Source organism: Petromyzon marinus, chromosome 7, assembly GCF_048934315.1.
Source record: "Petromyzon marinus isolate PM22_M1 ecotype Great Lakes invasive population chromosome 7, UKy_Petmar_22M1.pri1.0, whole genome shotgun sequence".
Lineage (NCBI taxonomy): Eukaryota > Metazoa > Chordata > Hyperoartia > Petromyzontiformes > Petromyzontidae > Petromyzon > Petromyzon marinus.
The window spans coordinates 5,013,602-5,033,079 of record NC_133673.1 but is presented as its reverse complement, the minus strand read 5'-3'; the positions used below and the strand labels follow the sequence as shown (position 1 = coordinate 5,033,079).

The window sequence follows — 19,478 nt, the reverse complement described above, 5'->3', positions numbered from 1 at the left end:
TACAATATAGGTAACAATGCAGTGCTCTCTGCTGTCCACCACAGAATCCCACAGCCTATGCCAACTGTTGCACACAACAGTCGCCCATCCAAGCGCTATCCTAGCTCAACCCTGGTTAGCTTCCACTACATCGCTTACATACTTTAAAACCTAAAATGTCTGGTGTCCAGTCACTTGAAGGATATTAAGCAAAAGGTATTTTTTGTAAGTAGACACTAAATTGACACTTTATTCTTTATCGAAATGCCAAAACAACTATTTATATGTAGAGTATTCTTCTGTAACTTTTTTGCATAATTGATGTAATTTACGTTTTCACAAAATCTCAGTGGCAGGAATTTGTCCTTGCATTGACTTTTTAATGTAAATGTATGAATGAATAGTTACTTTTGTTGTCATTGTCTGCCATATTAATTCTTTAAAGCAAGTATATATTTATAAAGTGTAGTGTTAAATCAAATCCTTGCAGCATTTTCTGTAGTTTTATATTGTCCTATTTATATATTCCTTGTGCCTCAGTATGCGGCAAATTTGCTGTCTCGGAAATGTCAAGCCGATTTTTAATATAAAGAGGATGCTTACTTCAATGCAAGCAATTTCAGCTTGGTCCTCTTCAGAATCATTGCCTTCCAACTCCTCCAGTGGCACATTGATTAATCGTAGCTCACGTTCAATGGCTTCTTCCAAATCTTCGTAATCCATCTGTCTGGAGAGAAGATAAAGCATATACGATATATTTTTTCAATCATTATTTTATTACTTCTTAACAACAGACCATTTCTGGTAAAGTGGCCGAGTGGCTCAGCTCAGTAGTAAGTTAGGGCGTTGAGCCATCACGACTACAATTCTGGGTTCCTTTCCGTGATTTACCTACCTATTGCTCAATCATTGTCTCACGTTTATTCAGTTGGTCAGGGTTTTAGTCACAATCGACTGCACAAGTAATGCTATTTTTGTTCAATTTATTTGACATATCTCAGCACTGAGGCCAAAAAAGGCAGTTTGGCTGACATGTGATGAATTTTATAAGTGCCACCTTGTATTGATGAGGCCCACTGAAGGCAATTAAAAGTAGTTATTTGATGTCTTCCAGGTTTTATTCGCTGATACAAAGCGATGCACTGCTCTCTTATAGTTGTGAATGGAAATGTTTTTAAATCTGTGCTGTGACATCAATGTCACTAATGAAAATGGCACGCAGGCTAAATAAAGGTTATGAAAAGAATGGTGTTAAATACATGTATTTAACGTACCAAAATTGTATGTATGTCAATCTAGTATTCGCTTTCTCCAACTATTAATGCCCATCACTGTGGAAAGTAAACAGTGGTAATCCTGATTAAAAAAAATAGTCTGGTGTCTACCATAGGAATGTGGAATTTCCAAAACTGGCTCAGGACTGACAGCAGATGAGTGCCACATAAAACTCATATAATTGGGCAAAGAGACACTTTACTTTGGCTTGCTCTTGACATACAACTCGAGTATAGTATGCAGTGTAAAGCCACTACGTCCTGGAGTAGGCAAGTAGTGTACGTCAAGTGGATTGTCCGCAAGAAATCAAGTACTAGTATTGACGGCTTAGAATTGCACTGCCATGCACAATGAGGAAGACGTGGATTACAGAACGTACGCTAGTCAAACAAAAGTAGCGGGAGTGGACCAAACAACTAATGAAGGGAGTGGCAGCCAAAGCACAACCACCTTGGAGATGCAGCGATGAAATCGACTTTGTGTGCAGATGCCGAATGGTTAACATCGCAGGATCGTGAGACGGTTACGGCTTGGGGAGAGGCCTTCATCCAGCAGTGGATGATTGATCGTGGCTCATTACAAATGGACTGTAACTGTGCACCAGATCTTATTTATTCACGATGTACTTACAAAAAATTCCGCAGACTACCTACTGGATCTCCTCTCTGTTTCAAAGAACAAATTTGACCTCAGGTCTTCGCTCATCTACCAGCTTCACATTCCCTATTGCCGTACAAAAACTGGAGGAAGGGCCTTTGCTATTGATGCCCCCAGGGTCTGGAATGCTATTGCCAATAAACTGCAACTTGAATCACTACCTATGAGATCTTCACTCAAAACTGCTCTAGAGGAGTTGTACAACCCTAGCTGCCACTGCTATTAAGTGGCCTAAAATATCAAGTTTCAAGTTTCATTTATTAGGTAAAGCCCTGTGAGCCATGCGGCTCTTAAGTCGGGTGCAACCGCAACAAACAAAAAATATGGCTCTAGATTTTGGTGTTATAATTTATTTATGTAGTTTATTGTTAAAAATTCGGTCAGTCCCTATGATCACTGTTACATTGGATTTATGGCTTTCATTTTGGTGATTTCAAAAACGGTTTTTTTGGCCATGTTTTTGTTTATTGTAGTACGGAGTTAGACTGATGGCCTTAATCTTAGTTGTCTTGTGGTTGTTGTTGTTGTTATTTGACTTGCATCCCACTGGAATTTTTGCACACAGCGTTGGTGTACTGTGCTATTTCAGGAATATTTTGATGTGTTTTTTTCCTGTATTTTCTGTTTGCACAGTCACATAATCACTTTAAGATGTTTTCTTGTTCATGTTTTTTGTTTGTTGCGGTTGCACCCGATTCAAGAGCCGGATGGCTCACAGGGCTCTACAAAATAAATGAACTATGAAACATGAACACGGTTCGGCGCTCATATTTGCCGGAGGCCCCGAAGCAACGGCGGAAATTCCACATTCCCATGGCGAGACCAGGATATACATTGGACAACCACGGCTATCTTAGCAAGAGTACAGTACTGTATCATCACCAGCACGACGAAATGCAGTAGCGCCGTATCATAAACATGCAGAATAAGAATCACGCGCAAAAGTCAGTATGTTGTCAATATGTAACGCTCTACAATAGGGGCCATCCATTTAGTACGTACGCAAACAAAAATCTGTCAACGCTTGACCTCCCCACCCCCCACCGGATCCTATAGAACGGCGGATATTTGATCCACGCAGAAACGATCAAGGGTTAATACCGTAATATTAACGTGTTTAAGCAAACAGATAGTCCACCGACTGACTATCTAACTCATTTGAAGGCCAGTGTAGACAAATTATCATCGAGGCTTCACCCCCCTCCCGTTTCCGATGCGTACTAACATTGTCAGTAGACCCCCACACGCAAGCGAACGCATTTGGGTTAACCCCCCTCCATGCGTACGGACTAACTGGATGGCTCAAAATAAAAAAAAAAATATAATAATTTAAAGCGCGACACAGAACAGTACGTTGATTACATTATCACACACGCAACAACGGCGGCAGCGCTCTATCAAGCCAAAATCACCGACAGTGTCGCAACGGCCTACGACAGTATGTGAATCTGCACCTCCTTGTAGCTCGCGTGCAGTTAGTTAGAACAAAGTGGTTTGTAACTACGAAGACTTCACGGCCTTAGTTGCCACGAAGACTTCACGGCCTTCGTAGCCACGAAGACTTCACGGCCTTCGTAGCCACGAAGTCTTCACGGCCTTCGTACTCACGAAGACTTCACGGCCTTCGTAGCCACGCTGGGCGCGGACGTGCGGGCGTCTCTGCGTTACCGGGGCGACGGGGGCGGCCGCTACCGTAAATGCGCGCCCGCGGCCGTCAACGCGCACTGCCAAAAGTCGGCGCTCTCAGCGGCCTGAGAGTGACGGGGGGTTGAAAGTTCTTTAGTGAACGCGTGCTATGTCACTTACGGTAAGACGTGTTGGGTTACTTACGGTAACGCGCGTTACGTTATGGTCGTGTTCAGTTTCCCCCCCCCCCAACGGTAACGCGTGATCGGTTACTTGCGGTAACGCGTGTTCAGTTAGGGTCGTGTTAAGTTACCCTGCGGTAACGCGTGTTCAGTTACTTACGGTAACCTGTGTTCAGTTATGGTTACGAGTATTCGGTTACTTACGGTAACGCGTGTTCAGTAAAGGTAACGCGTGTTCGGTTACTTACGGTAACCTGTGTTCAGTTAAGGTTACGCGTATTCAGTTACTTACGGTAACACGTGTTCAGTAACGGTAACGCGTGTTCGGTTACGGTAATCTGTGGTCAGTTAAGGTTACGAGTATTCGGTTACTTACGGTAACGCTTGTTCAGTTAGGGTAACGTGTGTTCGGTTACTTACGGTAATCTGCGGTCAGATAGGGTTACGAGTATTCGGTTACTTACGGTAACGCGTGTTCAGTTAGGGTAACGTGTGTTCAGTTACTTACGGTAACCTGCGCTAAGCGACAATGTCTTTGGTGACGCCGCGTTAGAAGTGGTCTCACAAGCACACGAAATAAAATACATGAGGCGACGTTTCGGCCAATGGTCCTGTTTCCTAGTGCACGCAGAGTGGCCAGAAAGATTGAGCTTTTGGACAGTACCGTGGGTTGTAGCTTTCTAGATATAATTAGCGAAGCGTGGGGCAGATGCAAGCTTGTAATTTATATTTTGGTACTGGCAAAGGAGGTCTAATGATGCAGATGCTTAACCCCGAGCCCTCATTACTTTGATAGTGCATTGTCTTTGAGCTGTGTGACGCCTTTTGGCGTCATCTAGTCTAGCACCAAATGAGACGAGGCTCAAAAGAAAGCCGTCTCTGGTGTAGACCAATCAGTTTCAAGGACAATGCATATACTGGTAGGAACCTCTGGTTACACCACCAGCCCACAGGGGATTATTGTGTCCGTCCGTCGTGCGTCCAAAAATGGGAGGGGAGGGGCTGGGTGGGGAGTGGAGGGAGGGGAGGGTGGGGAGGGGCTGGGTGGGGAGGGGAGGGTGGGGCTGGGTGGGGAGGGGCTGGGTGGGGAGGGGCTCGGTGGGGAGGGTGGGGCTGGGTGGGGTGGGAGGGGAGGGGCTGGTCACCCCGTGGTGCCCTTATAAAACTCAACGTTTAACCTACTCACGCCGGCTTGTGCCCGCCCTCACAGTCGGGCATATTTGTGGAATTCACCACGTGGTGCCGCCGTTGACCCTGGCCATTGACCGAGCAACCCAACGTTCCTACCAGTTCCCTCCGCAGGAATGTGTTATTATCAGTGTGTTTTTTGTTTGCATTTTGGCCACAAGTATTGTGGTTAATGCAGATATGATTCCTTGTAAAAAGGTTTCAGTTTTGTTGCCAGAAAAAAAGGGGAAAAACCCTATTATAACATTTTACCTGTTCATGACAGCGAATGGGTTTGGGCAGGACACGTCGCTGAAACGGAACGATGGCCGATGATCAAGAATAATGGATTGTAACATGCGATTTGGGTGGAGCGCGTGCGCAGATGCACTTCTGCGGCCGTCTGGAACGCTCTTCTGATATTAAGGAAGCAACTGGGAGATATGCAGTTTTAAATCGAGATTGAATTATTTTTTAAGCTGATTTTTGTGTTTAGTTGCCCTCAGATTATCACGGTTGGAAACGTACGGTGCGAAAGTGAGTTCAGCATACTTAAAACGCAGAAAGCTGTCACAGTTGGGAGCACAGTCGGTGCATCTGCCGGTCATCTCAGTCAACCAACCCATGGCAACTGGGTTCTGTGACCTGCCAGCGAGCCTTCGACACGCCGAATGGCCTCGAGAGGGCTTCGAGCATGACACAAGCACCGTGGTGTGATGTCACCGTCACTTAGTGGGCAACGGCGGTTGTTGTTGTTGTTGTTGGGCTACCGAGACGGGCATTGGGAGTTGCAGCTGCTAAGGGGAAGACCTAGAGGGCCTAGACAGCGGGAGACTGAGAGCAGAGCTTTGGAGGTCGGGGAGTAGACTGTGCAACAGTTGTGGGATGTATCAGGATAAACCAAGCCGTCGGAAGGAGTGATGGCTTCAATGGCATTGGGCATAATGACCTCTTAGAGGCTTTGAGCTCACTACAGGATTAGAAAAGTATGTGGCCTCATTATCAAAAGCGTCCATCACTGATCAAAGGCCTTCAGATGAAATCAGCTTTGACTTGCTGATAACATCTAATGAATGAGTCAGTGTGTTGCACAATGAAAAATATTGACCTTGAAGCTCTATGGGCCAAAAAAGTTTGTTATTTTTCTCTGTTAGTCATCCAAAATTCCACTTTTTTATGTTTTTTTCTTCAATGTATTTGATTTTTATAGAAGAGCAATAATGTACATTTTATATTTTTGTAACACATGACCTCAACTTTACCAAATTGATTTTGATTTGTTTTCTTTATGTTTTTGTGGTTATTCTGTCATTCACTTCAATACATTATATGCACTCTAAAGCAAAGACTCTCGTGATGTTATCAGGCTTGATGTAAATTCTTCACATTCCAGTTGCACTGAATACAGAAAACACAACACCTGCCAACTCTTGGAAGATGGAATTCAATAACCCTACAATTTCGCTGCACATTGTACGTTACTGACAGTTTTATTACGTTTTCTAATAATAAAACTTAACGTATGTTGTGTTTTTCTTTACTCTTTTAAAAAGCATCTGTTATTTATTTTGTTTAGTTAATTGTTTTATGGATGTTTGGCAGAAGAAACAACGGTATATGTGTATGTTTTTTTCATATATTGCAATAGGATGTTTGGATTTGTATTGCAGAATAATCAACCGTTATCTATCCACTTGTAGATGAAGTCTTCCTCAAGCCATCAACATCACAAAACTGACTGCCCTGCCATGCAACAATCCATCTCGCTCCTCCACACGAGTAAATGTTATCTCTCCAGCTCAACGGAGGATGCACTCTCAGATGTGTTCCATCCTTTAGCTGCCACTCCCTCATTAGACTCTTGGCCATTATCCCTTCCAGCAACGTGTCCAATCGAAGCCCACTCTAAAAATCCCAATTTGCTTAGTTAATTACGTCATTTTCGCTTGTCATCGTTTAAACTTTACTTTAAATAGCTACGGTATACCAACCACAAAATTGCATGTTTTCATTAATTACTTTGAACGGTATGAATGTTTAGTCCAATATCGTTCAATTATCTCACTGTTGATGATGTTAACGGTGTTCACAACATGTTGAATGTACGTGCAATGTTGACCGGATGGGTTCGAACGAAGCCAGGTTACACCTCTGTGGTATAATCGCTTATTTCGTAATTATCAGAAGATCGCAACTTCAAAATCACAGTTTTGTGTCGTCGTAAGTTCATTGCCCTCTCCATGGTCGATCGAACTAATATTGTAGTACTTTAATTCGAATACGCAGTGACTAGCCTTCAAGCATACCGGTCCTCGTCATCGAATGTAGAATTTTAAACCGTCAGCTCGTCACCACCAGTAAATGAGATGTGACAAGTCGGTTCTCTGAGCATAGAAACCTGTACGTTTTATATACAGTCTTATATCATGTTAGAATAAAGACCTTGTTTGAATTACAGTGTTTACTCCCCATATCTAGTCACTGGCGGCCAGCACTAAACGACATTACGTCATGTAATACATGATTTGCTGTTTAAACACGAGATTCCAAGGCGCAGCAGTAAAAATCGACCCGTCTTTAAGCCAAACACTAATTGCCACATTTATCATTTTACCGCGACATGAAGGTGATTTGATTTGCAGGGATTATTAGTCCAGAGCAACATATTTAGCAAGGGCATGTTGAAATATTCTCACTCTTCTAAGTGTGGATACATTACTGGTTGCAGTTGGATACGTTGTAATAGGTTTGCCACGATATATTTTTTAGGATACATTTCCATTTTGTGATATGACGATTTTTGCGAATCATCTCACCTTAAAAAAATTGCATTGATATACTTCATATACGATTAAAGATTGCTTAATAATGTAATTCATCTACTGCAGTTCGTTGAACAGAAGCCTGCCATGCCCGTTCTTGTCATTGTAACTTTACAATCTATAACACCGATAACGCACATGCTGTCAGAACATGATGATGTCGCATAATCGTAATGTCAATTATTCCAGAAAACGCTGAACAATGCACCAATACAATCGTATGATTTTTACTTTAATACTTTATTTGAACTCCTACCTGAAGACGATTGCTTGTGTGGCGATCGAAACGTCGTGACATTATTTTTTATACCTACGTGACTTTACCGAAAGAACAAAGAGTATGGATTCCTGCAGTCACGAAAGCTTCAAATCAAGCTTCAACTATGACTTCGTGAATACTTTTCTTTTAGAAATCAAATGTGGAAGTAAAACATAAGCGATCAACAATAATTACGAGTGATGACATTGAGCAAAACGGACGATTATATTGGATATCATGCAATATACCACATTATCATCATAGCACGGCGACTTGACTTTGTGCTTAACTGGAACGCGACTGAGCCACTGCAGGAAATCAATGATTACATTCCTTCAAACACCGTAAAGCTTCTAAAGCGAATGGCCAACGCATGCCCCTGTAGTTGCTAAACAGGACTGGGTGACCAATCGAGCATTTGCTTCGGTAAGCTCATCTTTGATTCGAGCCATCAAACGATCGGTCCAACTGGAATGTCATATTCAATCGAACCAGCTTGCATGGCAAATGCCTGTTGGCTTAATATAACCCAGTGGCGAAGAAGAGGCCTCGATCTTAGCAACAAATGCCCAGCAAACGTGAATGCGAAGTCACGATGCTGTGGATAATTATGGGTGGAAACATACGGTGTATTTATAAGCAGAACTCTGTTCTGTCTCCACATGTGAACTAAAATACATTTTAAGTGCACTTGCCTATTGGCTTTACATACCAATATTATGCAACGGCATTTGTTTAAGGATGCAAACACTAATGGCCTGGGGTTTTTTTCGTTTCAGGTCTCATCAGCAGTCAAGCTTGTGAAACACATTCCGCTGGGTTACGAGATATTATTGGAAAAAGCACTCCTAAACGTTTTCTCCATAAGGGTTAAACACCAAGACAGCCATGGAGTCTAACCCAGTGAGTGATGTCATGACGCACACCTCTCTTGCTTCTAGGGAGCTGGCCCGGTTACACAGCAGCACTCTTTTTCCACTGCACCAGAGTCCATGCACCGGGTCGGTCGGAACCAAAACGTCTTCACGGCTTGCCACTAACTGTTGATTTAAAGCTTTCGTGACTGCAGTGATTCATATTCTTTGTTCTTTCGGTAAAGTCACGTTGAAGGGAAACAATAAAATAATGAAATATATTCTGGCTTAGCAATCATTGGAGGGATTTGATAAACCATTTCGGGTCTTAATTGATTGCTCACGCTTACGGTGGCTTTCAGACAGCATACATTAATTTTTCGTCCCCCCCCCCCCTCCTCTTTTCCGAACATAGATGGACTCGTCCTTCTAAACAAACTGTCAAATCGCCATCCGTGGTGCTAACGTTTATAAATAAATAAATACAAACCGCCACTTCTTTCAAATGTTTCTTGCCGTTGGTTTTCACACCTGATGATGACCGTTTGTGTAACAGTCGAAACGTCGTGAGAATTTAATTGTTTTATATATATTTTATTATTTTATTGTTTCCCTTCAACGTGGCTTGCCGCTAATTCGGGCAGGAGGTGAAAACGACGCGATGAGCGTGACCCAACCCGTACTATCGAACCACAACAACACTATTCTTGGTTCTTTCGGGAAAACCAAGAATATGAATCCCTGCAGTCACGAAAGCTTTAAATCAAAACACAACAATACTGTTATAATTTCAGATGATAGATATCATGCAGTCCGTCCCCAAAGAGCTCTCTTGTATCCGGGAGTCAGTAATCCTTCGGCATCGTATACAGAATCATAACATTTACTTATACTGGTGGGATCCGATGAGCTATGAAGATATTTTTCACATATGCGAAGTAGGGGCGGCTCAGAACGTTACAACAAACGATACAAAAACACGACCGTACACATGACGGCAACTGCAATCAAATCACACAAAAACATACAAATACAACTAAACCATTCTCGTCCTACCAGGAAACGCCCACAAAGGTATTCACTTTTCTGAGAAGCGACCTGACCACAAATGATAGTTCAACCAAGTGGCTTATCGTGTGGAAATGTACACGGTTGTTCTGGTTGGTTCCTGTGAGTTCGCATGTAATTTCAGCGAGACCACCGTTGAGGGTCACCACGTCCTATGTGGGCTGAGGGTCACCGCTGAGATCGAGCACAGTAACCACCGCTTCTAACCCTCGTCACCAGGCTTGCTGTTGTTTCTCCTCCTTGTCTTCAATACGCTTGCTGTCTCTCTTTTTGTTTTGCTGTCTCTCAAGCAACTGAGGAGCTTGAGCAAAGCAGGCACGTAATTGCTGTCCGGCAATCATAATAATAATTACAGCTCATGTAGATTTTTCATAAACGCGTCAAGCCGGAACCGGCAACCTGTTTTTTTTTTTCTGGCCACGGCTAACATCAGCGGTGAGTGATATCTTAACCGATATCAATCCACACTGCCCAGTGTGGTGAAGTATGGTCACGCAAGCCTCATGACTGACACTGTGTGTGTGGGAGGCCTCATCCAGCAGTAGATTGACAATGGGCTGTACACTATTATTTTCATTACGTTACAACTATTATTATTTTGTATTGTTTATTTACATCAAATAGGGCAATGATTACTCATTCGCCGGCACCTGATTAAATGAAGGAAAGTTAATCGCATTAGTATTAAGAAATTCGCTGTATATTTGCATCCGCTGTAATATAATACAGCAGTGCCAAACATGGAATAATAACTATAGAGTGTTTTAAACTTAATTAAAAAAAGCTCACTGCGCTATATTTTAAAACAATTAAATTTCCGCTTTCTGTTTTTGTTTTTAGTGTTGTGTTTGGACAACATAATGGCTGGGGTGTCATGTAAGATAAATGTGGAAAGTGTTTTCTTGTTGTTGTCGTTGTTGGAAATGCATTCCAACCCGAGTGGGAACTTCCAACAAGTCTGGCCACACTAACATCCTGGCGTATGAACTCTTCCTGCCGACCGGGGAGCCTGTCTTGGCAGCGCTAAATCAAACATTGACTTACATGGAGTCGGGGCCAATACAAAGCAGGGTGTAGGTAAAAAAAATCCCGTTCACATGCTGGTCATATCCAGCCGCAGAACCCAATAAAAAAACTACGGAACGTTGCGCCAACGTTCAACCAACTTTGGTCAAACGGTTCCAACTGCAAGTCAGCGTTGGCCCAACGTTGTTCCAACGGTTACAACCACGTCCCCACGTTGGCCCAACGTTGGTCCAACGGTTACAACCACGTGCCCACGTTGGCCCAACGTTGTTCCAACGGTTACAACCACGTGCCCACGTTGGCCCAACGTTGGTCCAACGGTTACAACCACGTGCCCACGTTGGCCCAACGTTGTTCCAACGGTTACAACCACGTGCCCACGTTGGCCCAACGTTGTTCCAACGGTTACAACCACGTGCCCACGTTGGCCCAACGTTGGTCCAACGGTTACAACCACGTGCCCACGTTGGCCCAACGTTGGTCCAACGGTTACAACCACGTGCCCACGTTGGCCCAACGTTGGTCCAACGGTTACAACCACAACGTTGTACCTTGACTGTGAAGCTGCTGGGAAAACAATCGCTCTCTGTCTGCCAGTGTTGGGTGGGGGGTGTAACGGGGGACGTGACCTCGGCAAAGCTCCGACTCACATCGCTCAATTAAAGGCACGCATATCTTTCGAACGTTTTCTTAAAACAACGTCCCAACGCCAACAGGGGAGTAGCCTGGGTGGATTGATGGCACTAAAGATAAATTGATGTGTGCTTATCGGAAATCCATCGGATCAAACGGTGGAATGCTCCATGGTTATAAAAAAAAGTTGGTGGATTGAGAGGTCCACGGTGGAAATTCAGGGCAAGCTGCAATGTGGAATTTGCTATGGAGTTGCTGAACTGTACACAAGAGTTGCAGCTGTGTGGATACCCACAGGATTCGAGTTTCTCCTATAGTACGAAACAATTCCTTGTTCTATCCATGAACTTTCAACCAACATTAACGCTTATGTTCCTGAGTCACTTGGAACTGGTAATTTCGTGCCCGCTGCCACGATACACAACACTAAAGATTTCTCAGGCTGAATACATACACCAAGCCATTAGTTGCGCAACTCTCGAAATCACGTAACTCAGTGGCCTGCAACTGCCTTGTCCACATCTGAGCGAGTAGTAGCGCAACAAGAAAAGTAAGCACCTCGTTCTGGATTGTAACAACCGATTGTAGTTTTCAAATGTGCCACGTGGTTGTGAAACATGTCACTACAAATCACTGAGCACATCGATGCTTGAGAGTTGAGTCCGACTCATTGATTAGCATGGTTGGCTACGTACGTACGGTGTGAAAGAACTTCAACATACATACACATATAGCATCGTATCACAGTCTGAACGTGTTATACGTGGCACCATCAAGAGGTGGCATTCAAGAGCCACTCGTACATCAGCGTGACAGACATTTGATTGAAGACAATCATTTTTATTCAAATACTAGCTTAACCACCTGGCTTCGCCCAGGACTTGGATTCACCACGCCCGGCCACCTTTGTCTCCCCAAATGCGATGTTCACACACCACACCAGTTACGCGTTTGAGGCTGAGGCTGAGTCGACCTAGGGGAGGCCCAGGACCGGTTCAAATAATCGTCACCGATGGTGGCCGTGAGCGGGAATCGAACTCGGGTCGCCGGGTTCGTAGCGCAGCGCGCTAACCACTACACTGCAATGCGTTACGCTTCCACATGCGCGGGTCACATGACAGATGTGACGTCACAGCTCACTTGCCGTGCAAAAAATCTATGCATTATTGAGCTCCCCCCCCCCCCCCAAAACAACAAAAGTGTATTTTTATAATTTTCGCATGGTGTACAGTCTTGAAAGTACCCACATGGCAAATTTCAAGTTTGTTGCATGTCGGGAAGTACGCTAAACATTTTGAACAGACACACATAATCACATATTTGCCTTTTATATATATGGAGATGATCATGGCTCATTGTTGCAGTACTGGGTAAAAGGACTGCTTAAATAACAAAGGGCACGTGTTTCTCGTTGGATTGATGGTGGAGTAGTGACCGCACTTGTGCCTCACAGCCAGCACGTCCCAGGTTTTATTCCCAACTCTAGTGTGAAGTTTGCATGCTCTCCCCCAGTTCCGTGTGCGTTTCCTCTCTGGTTGTTGAAACATTTTCTTTTAATTTAATCACCAGAAAGCTTACATGGTAAAAAAAAATGGTCACCGGTTTGCCACATGTACAATAATGTGTAACAATAAATCAGAACCCTGGACAATTGCGTGTGCTTTTTTTCGTCTGCTATCATCGATGCACACTGGACTTGCCATTCAGAGGTAGTGGTTCTATTGGATCTGCCAGCTCGGCTGATGAAAACAATGGAGCAAGTTTCTTCAATCTTCCTGCCTCCATCATCCACCCAGCAGTTTAAAGGAGTTCCCACCACGGTCCGTCGATCAGCCGGGTCCTGCGTGGTAGGGGGAAAGTGTGGGTGGTCCCCTTAAGTGGAGATTCCACATTTTTTTATGGTGAGATAATTCTCTCCACGTGACCGCGAATCATAATAATAATACTTGAGTGCACTTGCTTTTTTTTATTATAACGCAAGGCGCTTTTGTTTTACAAACGAGCATAGTCTACCGGTAGGGGGCGATGTTGCAATGCGGTGGAACCCATTCACAGTAAATAATAAGTAATTACATTTTTTGTTATATTTGAACCATGACGTAGGTGGACACGGCCCACTATTTTTCGAATCGCAGCATTGCCTTCTGTTACGTCCACCGCGAAGTAGACGGAGCGTGTTCATGGTTCACATCCAGGCGCCTGCGAGAATTTGCTATCACGAGCCCATCGAATTGGGACCAATGCGTTTCACAAAACGATCGAAACGTTCGCATTGCGAGCGGGGACCGATCGATCGAGTTGCATCGTAGCGGTTTGTTTACCAGCTCGCCTGTGCTGTGCTGAGGGCGTTTGTCGTGTGGTGGCACTGTAATGGGTGGTTGGAGGGAGCGTGGTGTAGGGGATAATTAAATGCAGACGCTGAGGGCAGGCACCTGCAATCGCTGTGCTCCTGCGTGGATGATGATGTTTTATTACTTTATTTTAAAATAATAAGTTGTATTTCTCACGTTAGAAAAAAAAGTTACTCAAGAGTGGAAAATGTTGAGCCTGATACGTAGCTCAGCTATTAACATGGGAGTGAGTCAATGGGAAAACGATGAGCAATCTTGCTCAGCAATTTTCGCGAGACATATCTCGTATTATTAAGCGAGACGCGCCTGTATATGCGGTATTAACCAGGGCAGCCGCGCCGCTTGAACCTCTAAACCTGTGCACAAAGAGTCAAACACGCTGGGACTCGATCCAGAGGCGATGAGGGGAGAAATCGCTTAGCAGCAAGTCCAGGGCCGGCGTTTGGAAAGTGCTAGGGTGAGCCCTGCACCACCAAATGCCACGGCAGCGAGATGTTAACTACCTCACCTGGTGTACAGGAGGTCGTGGGTTCTCTCGCAACCCTGACGCCTTTTGTATATTCGGAGTTTGCATGGCCTCTCCGTGGTCGCGTGGATTTTTCTCCAGGTTCTCTTGGGTTTTCCCTCTATATTTGTAAACAACGCGTTTAGAGAATTTGGCCGCTATAAATGTCCACGTGGTAAGCCATTTCGTCGAGCTATCATTTGTCATCGCCAGGTCCTTTCTGAAAAAGAACTACATAGCTCAGTGGGCCTTACCTGGACAAATAAAATAAAATAGTTAACGGCAGTTAAAAGTTCATACGGCCCACCAGCGCTCCGTCCCCTTAGCCGTGTACACCAGTGATGTGGTGGCCTCCCGCACAACAGCTCTACACCCCACCACCACCACGCGCTACGATCCTAGAGGGGCTGGAGTTGGGCCAGTGCAGCATCCTGAACATAGATCGATGCGATGCAGCGATGCTGTCCCCAGTTGAGGATTTCCAACGATGATTAAAACATCGCGAACGACAGAAAGGAAAGGAAGGATAGAAAAATTCTGCACTTGGTGATGAATGCCACCTTTCCTCCTTCGATGATTTTTTTTGGCAACGGCATGAAGTGCACCATTGTGTTTCAGTTAATTTTCATCGGCCTTGGCATGTCGAGCTTGCGTTCCGCCGATGAATGCAACCCCCGCTTAATTTATTGAACGCTCCAGAAATGCATTACATATTTTTTCATATATTTCTACGCCTCGAGTGCCACCCCTGGGGGCCAAGCGTTTCGCGTGCGTTCCTTACGCGTGTTGGAAACGCGAACCCTGAAGCCGCGCGTCCAAGATTTCTCTTTGAGATGCCTCGGCTGAGTGCGGAGAGCGCTCCGCCTGGCGACTCGGCCGCTTTACCCTCTCCCCGGGGAGATGCAACGCCGACTCGCAAAGAGCAGCAACCCCAGCCCGGGCTGAGTGCAGCCTTCATATAAATTTGATTTATTATGGGACGTGGTGGGTCATTGGTTTCAGATGATCCGTGATATTTCTCAGAATTCACTATTGAAATAGCATTTTTTTTTGCATCGCTGTGGTCGTTTCCTGCAGTTCTATCAGACTTGAGATCGTATCTTTATTTAGAATGCTTTAGCTCTCCATTGCGTGTTCGTGTTGTGCTGCGTGTGGTTTGGAATGTTGTCCGACGTTTTGTTCTACGCACTGGATCATCGTCAGCAGCTTCGCTTCCTAAAGACGCTCCCAGCAGAGTGGAGCAAAAGTGAACAACCAGTTCCTGAAGAAGCTCCCGGCACGGTGAGTGAAACGACAGACACAGGATCCAGAAAACATATCTGAGACCCAAATAGCCCAACCGCGAACACCCACGATTAATAATACTTTATATATATTATATGGAGAGACTGTACACCAGCATGGGAATGTGGAATTTCCCTTCAATATCCTTGTGCCGCCAATGTTAATATGGTAATTAGCACCACCCACTGCTTGTTTGAGCACAGGCACACATTGACGGGCCAAGTAAACCGGCCAGCCTGAGCTACGACAGGAAGCTTTAGGCCACAAGGTTGCGAGTGCAAATCTTGGTTGTTGGGGGGGGGGGTCACATCAGCATTAAGGACCCTCTGGGTGCGATAGAATACATAACGCACCGTTAAAAGTCTACAGTGGTTAACCCGTGCAGTGACTGGGCCCCAGGAATGTGCGGTTTCCACCACCGGGGATCGGGACCACCAACGGAGATGAGAATGGCCCTCGACGCTCGTCTGAGCGGTGAGACACTTTGCCGTGACGTCTAATCTGTCAGATGAAAGAGGAGCCACCGATGCATTTGATCTCCCGCTTGTCTTGGGTGTCGTACAAATGCTGACGCGTACGTTTAGCTTGCGAGGTTTGTCTGCACGGTGCGTATTAACGGTATGCCAAGGTGGTGTGAAAGTTAACCGTGGCTAAAGCCAAGTGCTGCGACTTGGAAATTTTTGCATTAACATTTCTATATTTCATTCAATTCCCAAGACTTGAATTAATTGTATAAAATCCGAATGAGGTTAAGGTATATCTCCTGGTAACGTGTTGATCGTACTTTTTAGACAATTAATTTGCCGCGTTATTTTTATTTGGGAGTTGCGCTATGATGCTTGCAATCAAAGACAGGAAATGTGACTGAATGGCCGCGGTGTGGTTATATTTAGTTGCCTCACCATCCGAAACGTACAATTTCATATTCAATTCAGGAGTCGACTCTACAGTGGTAAACCGCGTGCCTTAAAGGGCATAGGTCCCATTCCTGACTGGGGTGCCTTTTTTACGTGGAGTTTGTATGTTCTCCCCTATTATGTATGGGTTTCCTCCCATAGCCAACATAACAGAAAAAAACAATGTAACTGGTTTAAAGCTTTCGTGACTGCAGGGATTCATATTCTTGGTTCTTTCGGTAAAGTCACATAGAAGGGAAACAAAATAATAAAAATATAAAACAATACAATTCTCACGACGTTTCGACTGCAACACAAGCAATCATCATCAGGCGTGAAAATCACAGCAAGAAAATTTCAAATTTCAAAACCACAGCAAGAAAATTTCAAATATTATTGCTGTGGTTTTCACGCCTGATGATGATTGCTTGTGTTGCAGTCGAAACGTCATGATAATTTTATTGTTTAATATTTTTTTTTATTTTATTGTTTCCCTTCGACGTGACTTTACCGAATAACCAAGAATATAATGTAACTGGTGTTAGCCAAACATCCCAATGCTGCAACAATCACCTGATAATTGTGCAGTTGGGACTTCATAAAGAAATATTGCTGCTTTTTTTCAAAATTTGGCCAGACAGTCCTGAAAGAGGGTTTTGCGACTCAGTGAGGCTTTCCTGTGTAAACAAATGGAATAATAACACGATGTAACACAATTTTTTTTCCTGGGTAGTAAACGTTATTTCGTAATTTATTATGTCTAAAAAGTATAAAATATGGCTGTTATCCCCCACAAACTTTGCTTTTGTGACCAGTACAGTGATATTTTGAAATGTACCTATTTTCAATGAGAAAACGGGAGAATTTGTGTAATTTCGTTCACAAAGTCAGAAAAAAACAACATATGAATCAAAATATACATGTATTTATACTAAAGTAATACAAAAATGACTACAAAAGATTTAGAAGTGAGTAGTTTTTCGAGATTTATGATTATACTGTAAATCACTTTCACGAATCAGCCCCCAAATGTAGTCTCCCATCATGTTCTCATTATTCTGTCCTTGGTAGCGGCGTTCAAAGTCCAGTATATCCTGGTGGAAGCGCTCGCCTTGCTCCTCCGAGTACGCTCCCATGTTCTCCTTGAATTGATCAAGATGAGCATCAATGATATGGACTTTGAGGGATATCCTACAGCCCATTGTGCCGTAGTTCTTCACTAGAGTCTCAACCAGTTCAACATAGTTTTCGACCTTGTGATTGCCCAGGAAGCCACGAACTACTGCGACAAAGCTGTCCCAAGCCACTTTCTCCTTACTAGTGAGCTTCTTGGGGAATTAATTGCACTACAGGATCTTCTTTATTTGTGGTCCAACGCAGACACCGGCTTTGACCTTTGCGTCAGACAGCTAAGGGAAGAAGTCTTTAAGGTACTTGAAGGCTTTCGACTCCTTATCTACAGCTTTGACAAATTGTTTCATGAGGCCCAATTTGATGTGCAATGGTGGCATCAGCACCTTCTGGGGGTCCACCAGTGGTTCCCACTTGACGTTGTTCCTCCCCACAGAGAACTCGGTCCGCTGTGGCCAGTCTCGCCTGTGGTAGTACGCCTTGGTATCCCTGCTGTCCCAAAGGCAAAGATAGCAGGGAAACTTGGTAATTCCGCCTTGGAGACCCATCAGGAATGCCACCATTTTGAAGTCTCCGATGAGCTCCCAGCCGTATTCATCATACTTCAAGGCGTCCAGCAAGGTCTTGATGCTGTTGTAATCCTCTTTGAGGTGCACCGAGTGAGCCAGGGGAAGAGACTGGTACTTGTTACCATTATGGAGCAGCACGGCTTTGAGGCTCCTGGATGAGCTGCCAATGAAGAGGCGCCACTCATTCTGGTTACTGGCGATTCCGATTGCCTCGAAAGGACTGGTCACATTGTGGCAGAAGCAGAGCCCATCTTGACGGGTGAAGAAGCTGTAAAAAGGTTGGTGACGCTTCCTCTGATCTGCGACTTGCACACTTTCATCCAACAAGTTCCACTGCTTGAGCCTAGGCGTCAAAAGCTCGACTTGGTGCGACCAAGATCTCTGATCAAGTCGTTGAGGTCTTGTTGGTTGGGGTAGTATGGGTTTCTCTCCTCAGCTCCACCTCTGAAATTGTCATCTGGATCTACAAAGTCTTCCTCGCTCTCTGACTTGCTGCTTTCTTCTAAAGACGGCTGTTCTCTCTTTGGAGGCGTGGGTACAGGGAGCTCATGGCAGTGTGGCACCGGGGCGATGGATGAAGGAAGGTCCGGATATGTTATAGTCGGTGCATTCTTGCCAGTCCGACGTTTGGAAGGGTCCACCATGCAGAAGTAGCAGTTGCTTGAGTGGTCAGTGGGTTCCCGCCAAATTCTTGGGATAGCGAACGTAATAACTCTGTTCCCTTCTGTACCATCCTACAAAAATATTCCTCCTTAAAAAATCATATGTGATATATATTTTTTCAATTATATTGGAAATTGTAAAACATTTTAAAATGTAAAACTTTTTCAATTTTCAGATTTGTAACAAATTTTATAACATAAAATTCCGAGCAACAATTGTCCATCTTACTTTCCAGAGTTTTTTTGCATTGCTCGCAGGTGAAATGAGGTGCCCAGGGTTTGTCTTGATCCCCGACAGGCATGCCGAAATGTGCCTTGTTGTAGGCCTCACACATCTTAGCAGATGCTTCCACAGAGTATGTTTTCGCTCTTGTCTTCATTAATTGGCCGCAGACATAGAGTCATTATTTTTTAAATTGAATACCGTCATGCAACAAACATTACTCTCATATGCAGAGTGGGTGGGAAAGTGCTGCTCCCCCTTTCAATGAGGAGCAGAGATCACTGGAAAAGATCTCAAAAGTAGTTCTGT

General features: G+C 44.3%; 1 protein-coding gene across 10 annotated transcripts in view; it reads right to left on the bottom strand.

The window, feature by feature from the left end:
• Positions 1 to 8,262, bottom strand: part of LRRIQ1 (leucine rich repeats and IQ motif containing 1) — a 118,898-nt gene extending 110,636 nt beyond the window's left edge. For 2 of the 10 annotated variants that reach the window (XM_076065279.1, XM_076065281.1), the window contains exons 1-2: positions 3,366 to 3,645; positions 583 to 706 (exon numbers count right to left, since the gene is read on the bottom strand). In XM_076065279.1, the coding sequence (XP_075921394.1) occupies positions 583 to 702 (120 nt within the window). In that variant the 5' untranslated portion in view covers positions 703 to 706; positions 3,366 to 3,645. Of the gene's footprint in view, positions 1 to 582; positions 707 to 3,323; positions 3,648 to 7,964 lie in introns of those variants that run through there. The other 8 variants (XM_076065276.1, XM_076065272.1, XM_076065278.1 and 5 more) reach the window with 8 other exon arrangements.
• Between the last annotated feature and the right edge of the window lie 11,216 nt (positions 8,263 to 19,478).